The sequence below is a fragment of the Zootoca vivipara genome, chromosome 10, assembly GCF_965207765.1.
Source record: "Zootoca vivipara chromosome 10, rZooViv2.hap1.1, whole genome shotgun sequence".
NCBI lineage: Eukaryota > Metazoa > Chordata > Lepidosauria > Squamata > Lacertidae > Zootoca > Zootoca vivipara.
The window spans coordinates 13345349-13360140 of record NC_142593.1 but is presented as its reverse complement, the minus strand read 5'-3'; the positions used below and the strand labels follow the sequence as shown (position 1 = coordinate 13360140).

Below are 14792 nucleotides of genomic sequence, written 5' to 3'. Positions count from 1 at the left end.
TGGGGAAGGCTCAACAGACAAGCTCACCCACCACCACGCTGCTCATCCTCCCTCCACCCGCCACCCTCCAACACACACACACAGACCCACAATCGCCCCATGGAGAAAAGGGCGGCAAGTTCAATATATGCAGAGAACGGCCAAGGCGAAGGAGGGATGGCGGCTCTGGAGAAGCGGCACTGGGGGGGGGGCTGGAAGAAGAGGCATGGGGGGCAAGTAGTCCTCCTCCCCACCCCACCCCCAGCCGCCTTCTCGGTTTGCCACGTGCCTCATTCACTGAAGGGCTGGTGGCAGTGGCGCAAAACGGGCTTCTTCCCCACCTTGAGGGCACTGCACTTACCTTCCCAGGGGCTGCCGCCACCACCACCACCGCTGTTTCTTCTCGTGAAGCAGGTAGGCAGAGCGAGCTTGTCTGCTCTGCTCTCTGGCTCACAGGCGCACCAGGGCTGCGGCAGGAAGAGGCTGAGCGGCAGTGGCTCTGCCAGTCAAACGCTGCTGAGGTAAACCAGGTGCAGCATTTGATTGGCAGAGCCACCGCCGCTTGGCCTTTTCCTCCCGTCGCCATTGCCGGGAGTCTTGGCTTCGCAGTGGGTTATTAAATGGCCAGGTGGGCCGCATCTAGGACGCAGGCGGGCCTGATCCGGCACAGGGGCCATAGTTTGCCGACCCCTGCTCTAAGCTATTCGGCACAGGAGAGAAGATTTTGCTGAATCATTGAGAATCATTGAGGGCAGGAGAATTGGCTGAAACAGGGAATTAAACTAACAAAATGGGACTGCAGCCAAGTGAGTTGTACTAGAGGGTATTCTCATTTAATTTGATGGAACTTGGCTGATTGTGTCCATTAATTTCAGTGGGTGTACTGTACGATGTCTAATTCATGGTAGGAAAAGAAGCCTAGGTAGGAACAGCTTTGTAAAAGAATAGAAGGATCTCTTTTCCCTTGGAAAGAGCAGAACTAATGATGAAGAAATACATTGACTCAAATGTTCTCAAGCGCAGCCTTCCGTCTTTTGTGGTCTGCCTCCTGCTGGCTTATGGGCTTCCCAATGGTATTTGGCTGATCATTGTGAGAACAGGATGTTGGAATCAATGGGCCTGTGGTGTGATGCAGCAGTGGCATACAGATATACAAGGGAGAAATGTACAGCCATACCTCGGGTTACGAACGCTGAGGGTTGCGGACCGTGCTGAACCCAAAAGTATCAGAACGGGTTACTTCTGGGTTCTGGTGCTTGTGCAAAATGACGTCATGCACATGTGCAGAAGCAGTGAATTGTGTCACGTGCGTGTGCAGAAGCAGCGCTTCATGCTGCGGGTTGTGAAAGTGCCTCCTGCACGGATAATGTTCACAACCCGAGGTATGACTGTAATTCTTCAAATGCAATATTCAATAGTATTGCAACTTTAGCTCTTTAAATAACATAGCACCAGGGACATTTCCTGCAGAGCCCCACTAAAGGTGAGAATTGCGGGGAGAGCAGCTGATTTTTTGAGTAGGTCAGAAATACTTTGGGTGATGAGGAAAGAGATCATTATTTCCCTTCAGTTGGTAGGTATTTTTCTCCAAATGACTGGACAAAGCAAGACAGGTACCAGAAAATAGGTTTTATTGCAGGAAAGGTGGTGTTGTATTAGTACAAAGGCTTACAAAACAATACCCCCTTTTCTTAAAACAAAATTGTAATTTACAATGTTTTCTTATTTCCATAAAGAAAATACAAAGTGAATGCAAACAGTGTGTGTAACGTGTTGCTAATCTTTGGTCAGCACAGGTAGATGTCTGGAAAAAACCCAGATTTGGCATGTGCTTTGGGTTGTTTCAGATGTGATGTCCTTTTACATTGCATATTACAGGTACCAGCTGTCGTTTGTTAGCACCATGGTGACATACACTTATTAAAACATAATGGCACAACATTTTTAAAAATACTAAAAGTAAACTAAATGCCAACTTGTTGTACAAAAGTAATTCTTATAAAATAGGCTATGATAAAATGAGGCATATTGTGTATAACTACAGTATTAATGAAAATTCTTAATTGGTTTCAAATATGCATTTTTTCTTCCTTTTTTTCTGTGCAGCATGAATAGTGTACACATATGGCAGCCCTGAAGCAGCTCAGTCATATTTATTTCAGCATTAATCCAAGCCAGCACCATAAAGAATGAGGCATCATGTGTTCCCTTCTAAGAATATAAGGTTTGTTTTCAGCTGCCTACGGTAATGCAAGTATGTAGAGCACCTTTAGTTTGTGGTGAATGAGGTGTTGTGTGACATTGAGGTTATCAGGAGAAAATACAGTACGGTTTGGCCTGCAATTGGTACCACAAGCAGTCCAGGTATTTTGCTACAGTGGTTGAGTGCCACCTTCCATTATTAGTAATTTCTGAAATGGAATCTACTTCTCAGGGCAGTAACATAAGCATTAGTATTGAGGCTTACGGTTACTGAAATTCTGATCACAGTCACTGATGATAAGGCATGGCTTAAATACCCTACTTGGGAGGATGTTTTGGCCCTCCGGAAATGTAAATACAGTGCTCATTCGCCTTCATGATATTTTAAAGAACTGCCTTTATGTTTTGTGGGATGACTGGCACAATAGTGAAAGGACACTTTTTTGGAGGGGGAATCTCTTGGTTTCTCTTTTTTGAAAAGAAGAACCTCTTACCTGTGGTAGTTCAAATTCATAAAATATCAAGGAAAAACAGGTGTGTTTTCCTTTGTGTGTGTGTTAACATAGTTTGCTAAATTCTCCATATATTACTGCATTAAAAATAAATAAAATCTCTATTTTTTAATTTAGGAACTATAGCAAAATACCCAACGTGCTAGACTGCTAATAGAAAAAAGTAGCTCACATTTTGTGCCACCAGTATACTTTAAACTGAGGTTATATGGAAGTTACAGTAAGCATGATTGGCATTGTAGTCAAAAGCTTTGGCCCACGGTAAAGTCAAAGGACCATTCTGCAGTCTTGGACAAGATGGAAGGACTCAGAGGTTTCTGTCCTTGGTAGTTTTTTGGTACTTTTGAAAAAAGTAAGTCATTGTCTCTCTTTAAAGCTTTCAGAAAGCGAAGTATGTTCAGGTGTATAAGTGCATGAATGGAAGTGAATCATTCATGAAGTGGAGCTAAGGAGTGGAGGTTTTTAGTAGAGTTCAATCCAGAGCCTCATTTTAAGAGCTTCTCCAAGCTCTCCTAGGAGGTAGTTGTCCTCATTGCTTTCTTCCAGTTTCTTTAGCTCATTCTTTTTGTAGAGAGGAACGCTAACAATTTCCAGTGTGTAAGTGCCAGTGATTGCCTTTTTCTTGGCAATCTGAAGGTAACTCTGCCCGTCCTTCTGGTGTATCCGGAAGAGGTTGTTATGATTACCAAAGGAAATGACATAGCGGATGTGGTTTGTCAGGGGCTGAATTGCAGGAATGAGATCTAGGATGTGTTCTTTATTGCTGAGCCCAGACACATTGAATCTCATCTTCAATGGGTGGTCAATGTCCAAACTTTCCAAACTGATCTGTAAATGAGAAGTGAAAATGAAAGTATAGGCAAAACCCATGATCTGTCTTGTTTATACCGTTCTTACAGCTGTTAATTGGTCCAAGTGGCCAAGTTTGCTGATCACACTAAATTGTTCATGGTTGTTAAAACAGGAAGAGATTGCAAAGAGGCCTCACAGGACCTCTCCAAACTGAGTGAATGAACAGCATTTGCTATTTTGCTGCCCAATGAAAACAGAAAACTGATATTGTAATGCCATTACACAAATCTCTGGTACATTTGGAATTCTGTGTACAGTTCTGGTTGCCATGCCTTAAAAAAGGATGGTGTAGAATTGGAAAAGGTTCAGAACAGGGCAACCAAAATAATCAAGGGGGTGGAGCAGCTCCTCCGTGAGGGTATGTTGTAACATTTGGGACTTTAGTTAAGAGAAAAGGCAAGTAAGAGGTGCCATGATAGAAGTTTATAAAATTATGCATAGCATGGAGAAAGTGGCTAGAAAAGGGTTTTTCATGAAGGATAAGGCTTTCAATGGCTACTAGCGATGAGAAAGGTTACACTCTGCCTCCATACTTGGAAGCTGTATGGTTCTGAACCCCAGTTGCTGAATACTGCAGAAGGGGAGAGTGCCCTTGTGCTCAGCTCCTGTTTGCAGGTTTCCCACAGGTGTTTGGTTGGCTACTGTGAGAACAGGATCCTGGTCTAGGCGGGCATTGGCCAGATCCAGCAGGCTCTTATGTTTTTACCACCTCTCTGGTTATTGCATGTGAAATAGGCAGGCACTGGCTTATACCAGGAAGCTGCATTTCAAGAGGCTGGCTATACTTTTGGGACTTTTGCCACAGTTACAACTGCGGATGACCTTTACAGACAAAGACAGCGGTACCTCGGTTTAAGTACACAATTGGTTCCGGAACTCTGAAGCGTACTTAACCTGAAGCAAACTTTCCCATTGAAAGTAATGGAAAGTGGATTAATCCGTTCCAGACGGGTCCACAGAGTACTCAACCTGAAGTGTACTTAACCTGAAGTATGAGTGCAATTGATTCTGGAAGTCCATACTTAACCTGAAGCGTACTTAACCTGAAGTGAACTTTCCCATTGAAAGTACAGTGGTGCCTCGCTAGACAAAATTAATTCGTTCCACGGGTCAATTCGTGTAACGAATTTTTCGTCTAGCGAGTCGCGGTTTCCCATAGGAATGCATTGAAAGTTAATGCGTTCCTATGGGCTCCGGGGGACTGGTGGCGGCGGAGCTTGCTCTCTTGGCTTGGGGAAGGCAGGCAGGTGCTTGCTCTCTTGCCTGCCTGCCTTCGCCGAGCCAAGAGAGCAAGCACTGTCGCTGCCAGTCCCCGAGCCGAAGCGCGCTGGTGCTCCGATGAACGGACACGGCGGGGATGGGACAGGGCTTGAGAAGCCTCGTCCTATCCCCGCTGTGTGATAGGTGGCGGGGGAAGCTCCTGCGCTTTCCCCCCACCCCGCCTGCGCTTCGGCTTCCTCGGCAAAGGCAAGCGGGCCTTCTCCGAAGCCCCGTCCCATCGCGACAAGGCTGCAGGGGAGACAAGCGCTTCTCCCCCCTGCCTCCCGCCTGTCTTCCCCGGCATGGGGCGGGGCTTCGGAGAAGGTCCCATGCCGGCTGTGCGCCGTCCCGTGGCAGTGCAGTGCAGTGGCTCCGGGGGACGGAGCCGAAGCACAGCGGGCGCTGCTTGCCCCCGCCTGTCTTCCCCGAGCCAAGGGGAAAACAGGCAGGGGCAGCTGCTGCACCACCGTGCTACGGCTCCGTCCCCCCTGGCAAAGGAAGATCAGCTGTCAGCTTTCCGCACTGACAGCTGATCTTCCTTTGCTGCCTTCCTGCGCTACTTTCTATGGCCGCAAGACGAAGCGGCGGTCATAGAAAACCTTGTCTTGCGAATGCCTCGCATTTTGTCTTGCGAGGCACCACTGTAATGGAAAATGGATTAATCCGTTCCAGACGGGTCCACGGAGTACTTAAACTGAAAGTACTCAAACAGAAGCGTACTTAAACCAAGGTATGACTGTACAAGCATCTGTGTAATATAGATATTTGTTTGAGTAAAGCTATACAAAATTGTAGAGCCTAAGAAATGTTCATGAACATTCTTTTTCACATCAGTTGGCAGAATAGGGGAGGGTGGCCCAGTATGCAGCCCAAGATGCTGCCCTCAGAAACATTTGACACCCCCTGTCCAGCCCTTGTGCTGCCTTCCCAAAGCCAGGTAAATGTGGTGCTGGGATTTGGGAAGGAGGCATGAGGGCCCTGACAGGGTCTTAGATTGCTTCCATTTCCTTCCCTAGACCCACTTAGTGCTGGCCCAGCTTTGGAAAGGAGGCAGGATGGCTCTAGTCTAGGCCCCGGTCAGAACCTCACACCTCCTTCCCAAAGCCTGGTGGCGGCTGTCAAATTTGGGGCTCACCCTCTGCACGCCAAAGCAGTGTACAGCTCATGGATTCTGTGTCAAAGTATTCTTGCGGCTCACATGGTGTGAAAAGTGGGGCTGCCCTCCAACCCTTCTAGCAGATTGATAGGAAAAAACTAGCTACCTCAACTGGCCAAATCTATTCAACTTAGTTTAGGAACAGAAAGTGTAAACTAGTTTAACTCTACAGTTCTTACTTACCTCATTCAGCTCAATTTGATTGAGACTTCTTTTCTTCCTGCTGTCTTTTTTGGAGTAGCCATTAATCTTGCATTCGTAACATGCTTCAGGAGACAAAGCATTCTCTTCATCCTCATCTAAGGGCAGATACTGGCCTTTATTAAACCCCATACCTGAGACACAGTGCCTGTTGGAAGAAGAATCACAATTTTAATACTTGAAAATCTAAACCATCATGTAACATTTCCACTTCCACGTCCTCAGTATGGAATCGTGGCAAACCATATACTACTGAAAACATTCTTAAAATTTGGTTTCTGTGTTGAACATAAACATGCAGTCTTTGAAGAAAGGTGAAAATGAGTTACTCTGACGCAGGGGATCTTTGCAGTATTATACCTGGCTATTTCTGCAGCAATCTTCTGGCAGTGGCAGAAGAGAAAATATTATCTCTAGGTATGGGCACAATGGATTTAATCCTTGGCTAGTCCACGTTAGTTCACTGAGGAAGAAAACAGACTCTATCCCAGATATCAAAAGTATTACAAAACTCATACTGTTTTGTTGTATAAAGTGAAGAGAGTGGCCACACTTTTAATATTGTCTAATATGGGGCTTGATGGCGGACAGGCCTTGGTGGGTGCTCAGACAAGTTTGATAAGAAAAGCAGAATGGAGCCAGTTGACTTTATAACTGGCTGGCAGAATTGCTAGCAGGAATCAATATTCAGAATTAAGCAAAAGCTGCTTGCTGGTGGGATGCACCTGTTTGCTAGCTTCCCAGCAGGTGGACCATTGCTGCTTACCAGAAGAGGTAGGGATTGTGGAACCAATCCAACACTCCTACCAGTGCATTTGTACTCCACTGACTTCTCTGCTGTGTTGGCTTCTTCACCCCAGTGAGCATCACTTAACAACCTGCTGGGAAGCTAGTGTTGTAGCTTCGCCCCAACTGGCAAGAAGTATCTGGATTTTAAGACTTGTTGGGAGTGATATAGCTGGACACCTAGGCTTGTGTCTTTGTAAAGGAGCAGATGACATCAGTTGCCCTGTAGTGTCTCTTATTGCTGACTGTCTAAAGGCTGTCCTAATCTCCCAGCCACTTCAGAAAGGAAAGTGTGAAAATTATGTTTCAATCAGAAATAGTGCATTAATAAAATACTAGAGCACATTTGCTAACAATTTGGGCTACCTGGGCCTTCTAGAAGATTAGCATTATAATAAAATATAGGTGCTGGCTTGTGGGAATCACCAGCAAATACTCACCCTTGCCCAACTCTGTAATATCCAGTTGGGCAACCACAAAGATAACCGCCTTCTGTGTTGGAGCAACCGTAATTGCAGGGGTTCTTAGTGGATGAACATTCGTTTACATCATGGCATGCAGCTGAGAACTGATCAAAGGAAAATCCAGAGGGGCAGGCACATTTGTAGCTTCCAAGAGTGTTGTAGCATGAAGCTGAACCACAAATACTAGGATTTGAGCATTCATTTTCATCTGTTGGACAAATGACAACATTTTTTTAGGTATACAGAATTTATTATCGGGACAATAGTAGTAAGACAGTAGTATAAACACATTCTCAATTTCAGATTTTAAGGATTGGAACAGGAAAGTGCTCTTGCCGTTTTAAAGAACTACAGGATAAAGCATACTTCAGTAAGGTAGTGGGGTAAATATCTCACCAGCAGTGTGAGAGGGCAAACCCCATCTATTGTGCTTTCTTTGACTCTTCCCACCAGAATTATTGTTTTGCTCTCACTCAGCACATACAAATGCATAGCCCCCTGAATGCAGACTATAGCTAAAGGTGTCCTTTGGCAACACAGAGCAGTTTCCATTAGCCGGCTAGGCATGACACTGCAATCCTATCATCTATGCCTCATTAGTGCCACCTACTAAGCTCTGCTGCCCCACTGTTTATTGTCAGAGTTTTGAAAATTTAAATGTTGAATTTGAAATTTTGGAATGATCTGCTTGTGAAGTTTGTTTTCTTACCCACACATTGATTCCACTGATAATGCTGAACATATCCTTGTGGGCAGCCACACCTGTAGCCACCAAGAATGTTTTGGCAGCCATGTTGACACCTGTGGTTTCCTTCACACTCGTCCACATCTGTAAAGAAATAATGCAGTAGATATAAGAAGAAAAGGGAGAGTTGCAAGTCTATACACACTTACCTTACAAGTTCCATCAACTCAGTGGGACTTACTTTTAAGCAACTATGCAATAGGATTGTGCCTTAACAAAAATTTCTTCATAGAAAATTTGAGTTGGTAGTAACCCTTTTGGCCAACCCTTTACACCCTCCCTGGGAAGATTCTAAATCTTCTCCAAGAAATACAACCCCCTGGATTTTTAAGGGATACCTGTTCCAATATCTCAATCATTTATTATAGTTACATAACTGCTAAAGTTCCAATGTCTTATTGACTTATTCTTGCAGCTAGGAGGTACTTACGGATATAACTAAAACTGATCACTCCTCATTATGTTGCTTTGGTAAACAGTCCTCTGTGACATTTTAATAGATATTTGAACATTTCATTCTTCTTTTCTTACATTAGATATGCTCACTGCCTTCATAATTTCCCTAAGTGTTTAAAGTATTTACCACCTTCATTGTCCTTTGAAACATCTCTAGTTTGTTCTTACCTTTCTTAAAATGTTGTGACCAGAACAGGGCACAGTAATCCAGCTGCATTCTAAGTAGCACAGGGTAAAATAATATCTCCTGTGTTCCACTTAGCTGCAAAAGGCCCTTCAAATTCTAAATTGCATTTTGAGGCTTGGATCTGAAGGTGCCCTTCCACGAACAAGAAACCTCTTCTGTTTCTAGAAGGGCTGTTTGCAACTTAGTGGAAGTGCTCTGTGTAAGAAAAGTGCTCTGAAAACCACATATGTTCTTCTGTTTATGCAAGTCTGTTTCCTATTTGCCGCCCCCACTTCCAAATTTTTAACTATGTATGATTTAAATCTCTTACATGTGTGCATAGCAAGCACTAATGGCTGGAATGGGAACAGTTCCCCACTGGAAAACCACTTTAAATCCTCAAGCCTCGATTAACAAATCAAATCTTGCTTTCCAATGGGGAACTTTTTGTGCTACACACACTGCAATGCAGTCCCAGATACTTGATTATACTAAATCTTCCGCTTGTGCTTGTACAGAAGTTAACTGAAAAGCGCCAATAACTGAAAGCATTTAACTCAGGTTCTTTGGATCCAACCCAGAATTTGAGATCTGGTGCATACATCTAATAGTGAAGTTTAATCATTACTGAAAACACGGCAGTGGGAAACGTATGCATAGATATCACAGTGATGGCTTTAAAATACTTGCTTCAAAATATTGCTTTAAAATGTTTGCTTAGAAATATTCACCCAGCTACTTAGAACTAATAGAGCAAAAGATATAACTAATGGAATACTCTATGCTGCGCCTGCTATCTCATTAGACTCAACTAGCTGCCTAAGCTAAGGCATTCGGATTCTGAATGTCTGTTGCAATAGTGTCTCATAATAAACCTATCAATGCTCTTATGAATTTCCAGTATAAGCTCAGTAGGTAATATTATGTAAATAGGACTATGCTCTTACACCTTCTGCAAATATATCATCTACAAATAACTTCTGATGTTCAGATTTTACCATCACAGTTTAATCCAGTTGAGTCTAGAGAGAAACCTCTCTGGCATTCACAGGCAAAACTTCCAGGAGTATTCTGACAGATTCCTTTTGATCCACAAAGTGAAGGCTGTGATCCACATTCATTTTTATCTAAAAAGATATTCATTCTTATGAATCAGATTGTAAAAAGAGATCTAATACAAATATAGATGTATATGGCAATGGATATATACATGCTTGAAACTTGCACATTTCTATACCTATCAACATAGCACATGATGTTGACTAGGGGTTCAGAATATGATAAGATTGTGGGAATTATTTGCACCCACAGTGCTACTGCCAGATGCAAACTAAATAGGGGGTTCTCTTTTGAAAAATTTCATTCCACATCATTAACTTTGATTTAAATCAGCAAGATGTGTGCTAAAAGGCACACATCCATAAGAAGATTGTGGACATTTGATATGCCAATGAAAAATACTTTTTAATGTAGTTTTAAGCAACTGTAAGTCAGCTTTTAATGATGCTTTACTCCTTTGTCTCTGTGTGGTTACATTTACAATGTAATATTCAGCAACTGCATAAAAAATGCTCAGTGGCTGCTTTCATTTCTTCCAACATTTTTCTTTATCTACACCCCCCCCCCCTGAACTTATAAGTAGTGGTGACAAATATCTCTATACAGTTGTGGTTGTTTTTTTGTTTTTTTTAAAAAAATCTACACAAATCAGATTAAAAAATCAGGCAATTAACGTGACTTATTTGTTTTTATGAACGAAAATTCATTGTTTCAATTGATCTTACCAATACAAGCTGTATGATGTTGTGTGAAACCGGGTGGACATTTACATGTGAACCCTCCCAAGGTATTGACACAAAGGAACTGACAGTTGTGCTGCTTAGTTTGACATTCATCAAGATCTAAAAGTGAAAAAAGGTAAAATGTATTATGTTTAAAATGAAAGCAGAATAGCTGTTTACTAACAAACTATCTATATCACAGGGAAATTATTATTTCCTCTTATTTCAATAGATCAGCCACAAGGCTCTTTTACATGCTTACCCCATGCTTGGCTTGAACGGTTGAAGTATAATTCTATAATTAAGAACCAAAGCAGAGCAGGCTGCCTTTACCCAACTTGTCAAGACCCTACCTCTGTTTTAGTCACTATCAGATACGCCTGGACAGTTTTGTGCCTCTGTTCCTTCTAGGGAGCACTGCCCAAGCCTTCTCTGCCTGCAGCAGAAGCATGTAAAGCAGGCATCCCCAAACTTCGGCCCTCCAGATGTTTTGGCCTACAACTCCCATGATTCCTAGCTACCAGGACCAGTGGTCAGGGAAGATGGGAGTTGTAGTCCAAAACATCTGGAGGGCCGAAGTTTGGGGGTGCCTGATGTAAAGGCTCTTGCAATATACAATTGAACATACTGGGCCAAACTACACCTTTTTTATACAAAAAACAAGCAAAAGCCTTGGTCTAGCAGGCCACTTGTATTGAAAAGGAAAAAGCAGCAGTGGGAAATGTACTCCCAGTCCAGATTGGGACCCCACACCCAATTCGCTGCCAAAAATTCAAGTACAGTGGTACCTCGCAAGACAAATGCCTCATGCAACGAAAAACTCACAAGACTAAAGCATTTTGCGTTGCGCGAGGGAATCGCAAGACAAGGTTTTCTATGACCGCTGCTTCGTCTTGCGAAGCGCGGCCTTAGAAAGACAAAGTGGCTGTGGGCGGCAACAAAAGGGGAAACAGCTGTAGCACAGGAAGAAGGCAAAGGAAGATCAGCTGTCAGCGCGGGAAGCTGTTAGCTGATCTTCTTTGCCTTCTTGCCGCGCTACAGCTGTCAGCGTGAGCCAAAGTGAAGCTCGGGGAAGGCAGGCAGGCAGGCGACAACAGCCCCGGAGCCAAAGCTCAGCGGGCACTGCTTGCCACCTGCCTGCCTTCCCCGCCAGTCCCCCGAGCCGAAGCGCAGCTCGGGGGATTGTGGGCGGCAGCGGGGCTTCCTCAGGGAAGGCAGGCAGGCGGCAGGCAGTGCCCGCTGTGCTTCGGCTCTGGGGCTGCTTGCCGCCTGCCTGCCTTCCCCGCCAGTCCCTTGAGCTGAAGTGCAGCTCGGGGGACTGGCGGTGGCAGCAGGGCTTCCTTGGGGAAGGCAGGCAGGCGGAAAGCAGCCCCGGAGCTGAAGCGCAGCGGACGCTTCTTGCCGCCTGCCTGCCTGCCTTCCCCGAGGAAGCGCCGCTGCCAGTCCCCCGAGCAAAGGACTGGCGGCGGCAGCAGGGCTTCCTCGGGGAAGGCAGGCAGGCGGCAAGCAGCGCCCGCTGCGCTTCAGCTCTGGGGCTGCTTTCCGCCTGCCTGCCTTCCCCGAGGAAGCCCCGCTGCCACTGCCATTCCCCCGGAGCCCATAGGAACACATTTGCAAGACGCGATTTGCAAGACGCGATTTGCAAGACGAATTTTTCGCAAAACGAATCAACCCGTGGAATGAATTAAATTCGTCTTGCAAGGTTCCTTACACAAAAAGGAATGAACGAATAAAAGCAACCCATCAGAGACTCAGCCACTAACCTCTACAGGTTTTTCCATCTTCTTGCAGGATATAGCCACGTGGGCAAGAACACTGGTAACTTCCTTCACTGTTCTTGCAGATAAAGTTGCATGGTTTGGGAGACTGGGAGCATTCATCAAGATCTAAGTAGGATAATGAACTATTAGTAATGCAGTTTCTTGCTGGAAATATTATCTAAAGACACAAAGAAATGACTATTCCCCCCTCATAGGGGAAATATTGAAAAGAAAAACAGGTGTGTGCTAAGAGCTATTTGGTGTAAATATGGGATACACATTCAGTCACCAAATGCACAAAATGGGTGAATCTTTCTCCTAACATCCGTAATATTACTATATTTCAGGATAGCGCCAATATGACCTCTGCTTCCTTTCCTAAACCCCAGATATGGGACTGATATGGAGTGGGATTGGTCTGCTTAGACGGCGATAGCAACCCCTGCGTCACACACTTGCAGCTTTTTTGTAATCCAGTTGTTACTGTTCCACAGTTTACAGGAGGAAATTGGCACTTAGGGCTGTGTGGCCAGAAGTGTCCCCATTTTGTACTGCAAAGTGTTCATTCACTTATGTAATGGAGCAACAAGGAAGGCTACAAGGCTGTTTTAAAGTCAACCAAAAAGAATGAATTTGAAGTCGGTGGTAAAACTTACCCACACAAGAAGTACCACTAATATCAGTGGTGTAGCCAACTTTACAAAAGCATCTGAAAGAGCCCATGGTATTGATACATTGACCATGCCTACATAGACTTGGCATGACTTTACACTCATCAATATCTGTGGAATAACAGGAAATATTTCAAAAATAACATTTCTTACTGTAGCATAAGCAACTAAGGATGCAATCTTGATGTGGAGCATAGTCTAATTGCCTCATTCTGCACACTACTGGCAGGGGGAAAGGAGGCTGGACAAACAGTATTTCATGGCAATAAACAGAGGAGTGTAGACTCTTTAAAAAAAAAAAACTCCAAGCCCAGTTTAACCCCCCCCCCCCAATTGTCTCCCTTAGAAGGATAAACCCAAGCCACTCTATTATGCTTGGAATGTCCCCTCAGAAACTATAAAACTGCACCTTTCTTTGCTTAGGAATGTATTACACAATTTTTCAAACAAATTATTTATCTTTCGACAATACCTTATTGTCAAATTCTGAGTTTACTTTCATTGCGTTAAGTACGGTAGAATGTGTAGGCTTGTCACACAAATACCAAACCATTTGCCTAGCTACTTAACAGAATTCATATCTCCCCAGCATAAATTGGAATGAATAAAATTTGAAAACTACAATAGTATATGATAGGTGGCCCATTTTGCATGTCACATTAAACCATAGTTAAAATAAACTATGAGTAGCATGCCAGCAGGGCACATTGCAGAAATTGCAGGCACTCTACTCCCTCGACTGCTCCTTATTGTCCGAAAGTGGGGTAGTCGTTTGTGTCCCTCAGACAAAAGAAACTAGATATTCATTCGGAGTGTTCTGCTAAGAGAAACGTCTGCGCAGTTGTGTTTAATTTACAACACCATCAACATACACACAAAATCAATGAATTTTTGGTTTGTAGAAAGCTTTTTGTCTGTTATTTTTAACTTTAGTGTTAGCTATCTACTCCTGTTTGAGAATAAAATACTTCTCAGCAAATTAGGAAAAATCAAATAAGACCCATTTATCAAACTTATCTATCAAACAGTACCTCGTCCATCTGTGGTGTACCCGGGACCATGTGGGCAAAGTTTCTTGTACTGAGTTGTTCCTGGGAGTGGGCAAACCTCACACTGATTGCCCCAGCCTCTGCCTCCATCACAACAGCACTCTGATTTTGTGACAAGGTTCCGGCTGCTAGAAGCCATCTGGCACATTGTCTGCAAGACTTCAGCAAAGCAGAAGCCTTCACGGTTATCTGTGAAGTGAATGTGAAGTAGCAACATGTGGATTAGAACAAGGTGCACTTCCTTGTTTAGCAATGGTTCTAATAGTGGCTTAATGTTTAGCACAATCAGCTTTTATTTGCATTAATACAACATTTACATATATTTCTAGAGTTGACATGAGGACTTCTGTTGTGATGGTAGTATAATAATAATAACAACAAATATCCCACAATTGTAATTTTTCCAGGTTAAATGCCTGGGAAGAAAAGGGTATCATGTTCTATGTAACCATTTTATCCAATTAGCCAGCAAGTCCTTTTCCAAATTATCATACTTCATCACAGAATACTACCTGAAAACAGACAAATCTATTTTATTAGAATTATAAACGGGTCCATTTTTTGTACCATAATGTGGTTTTTCAATACATAATTTTAAATACCACTCACAAAATACTATTTCATTTTAATACTACATACATGCCCATAAGTTCTGTAAGCCAAAATCCAAATACTGGTATACTTTTAGTAGTTACAATACACTGATGTTTACCTTCCTTGTTTTTATGCATTTTATTCATGTAAAGTAAGAT

At 43.5% G+C, this 14792-nt stretch overlaps 1 protein-coding gene across 1 annotated transcript in view; it reads right to left on the bottom strand.

The window, feature by feature from the left end:
- Positions 1-1593: 1593 nt before the first annotated feature.
- Positions 1594-14792, bottom strand: part of FBN2 (fibrillin 2) — a 139525-nt gene continuing 126326 nt past the window's right edge. Inside the window, exons 57-65 of the mRNA XM_035099625.3 lie at positions 14023-14229; positions 12977-13102; positions 12324-12446; positions 10564-10680; positions 9778-9906; positions 8122-8241; positions 7389-7620; positions 6145-6310; positions 1594-3521 (exon numbers count right to left, since the gene is read on the bottom strand). Of these exons, the coding sequence (XP_034955516.3) occupies positions 3156-3521; positions 6145-6310; positions 7389-7620; positions 8122-8241; positions 9778-9906; positions 10564-10680; positions 12324-12446; positions 12977-13102; positions 14023-14229 (1586 nt within the window). The 3' untranslated portion in view covers positions 1594-3155. The remainder of the gene's footprint in view (positions 3522-6144; positions 6311-7388; positions 7621-8121; positions 8242-9777; positions 9907-10563; positions 10681-12323; positions 12447-12976; positions 13103-14022; positions 14230-14792) is intronic.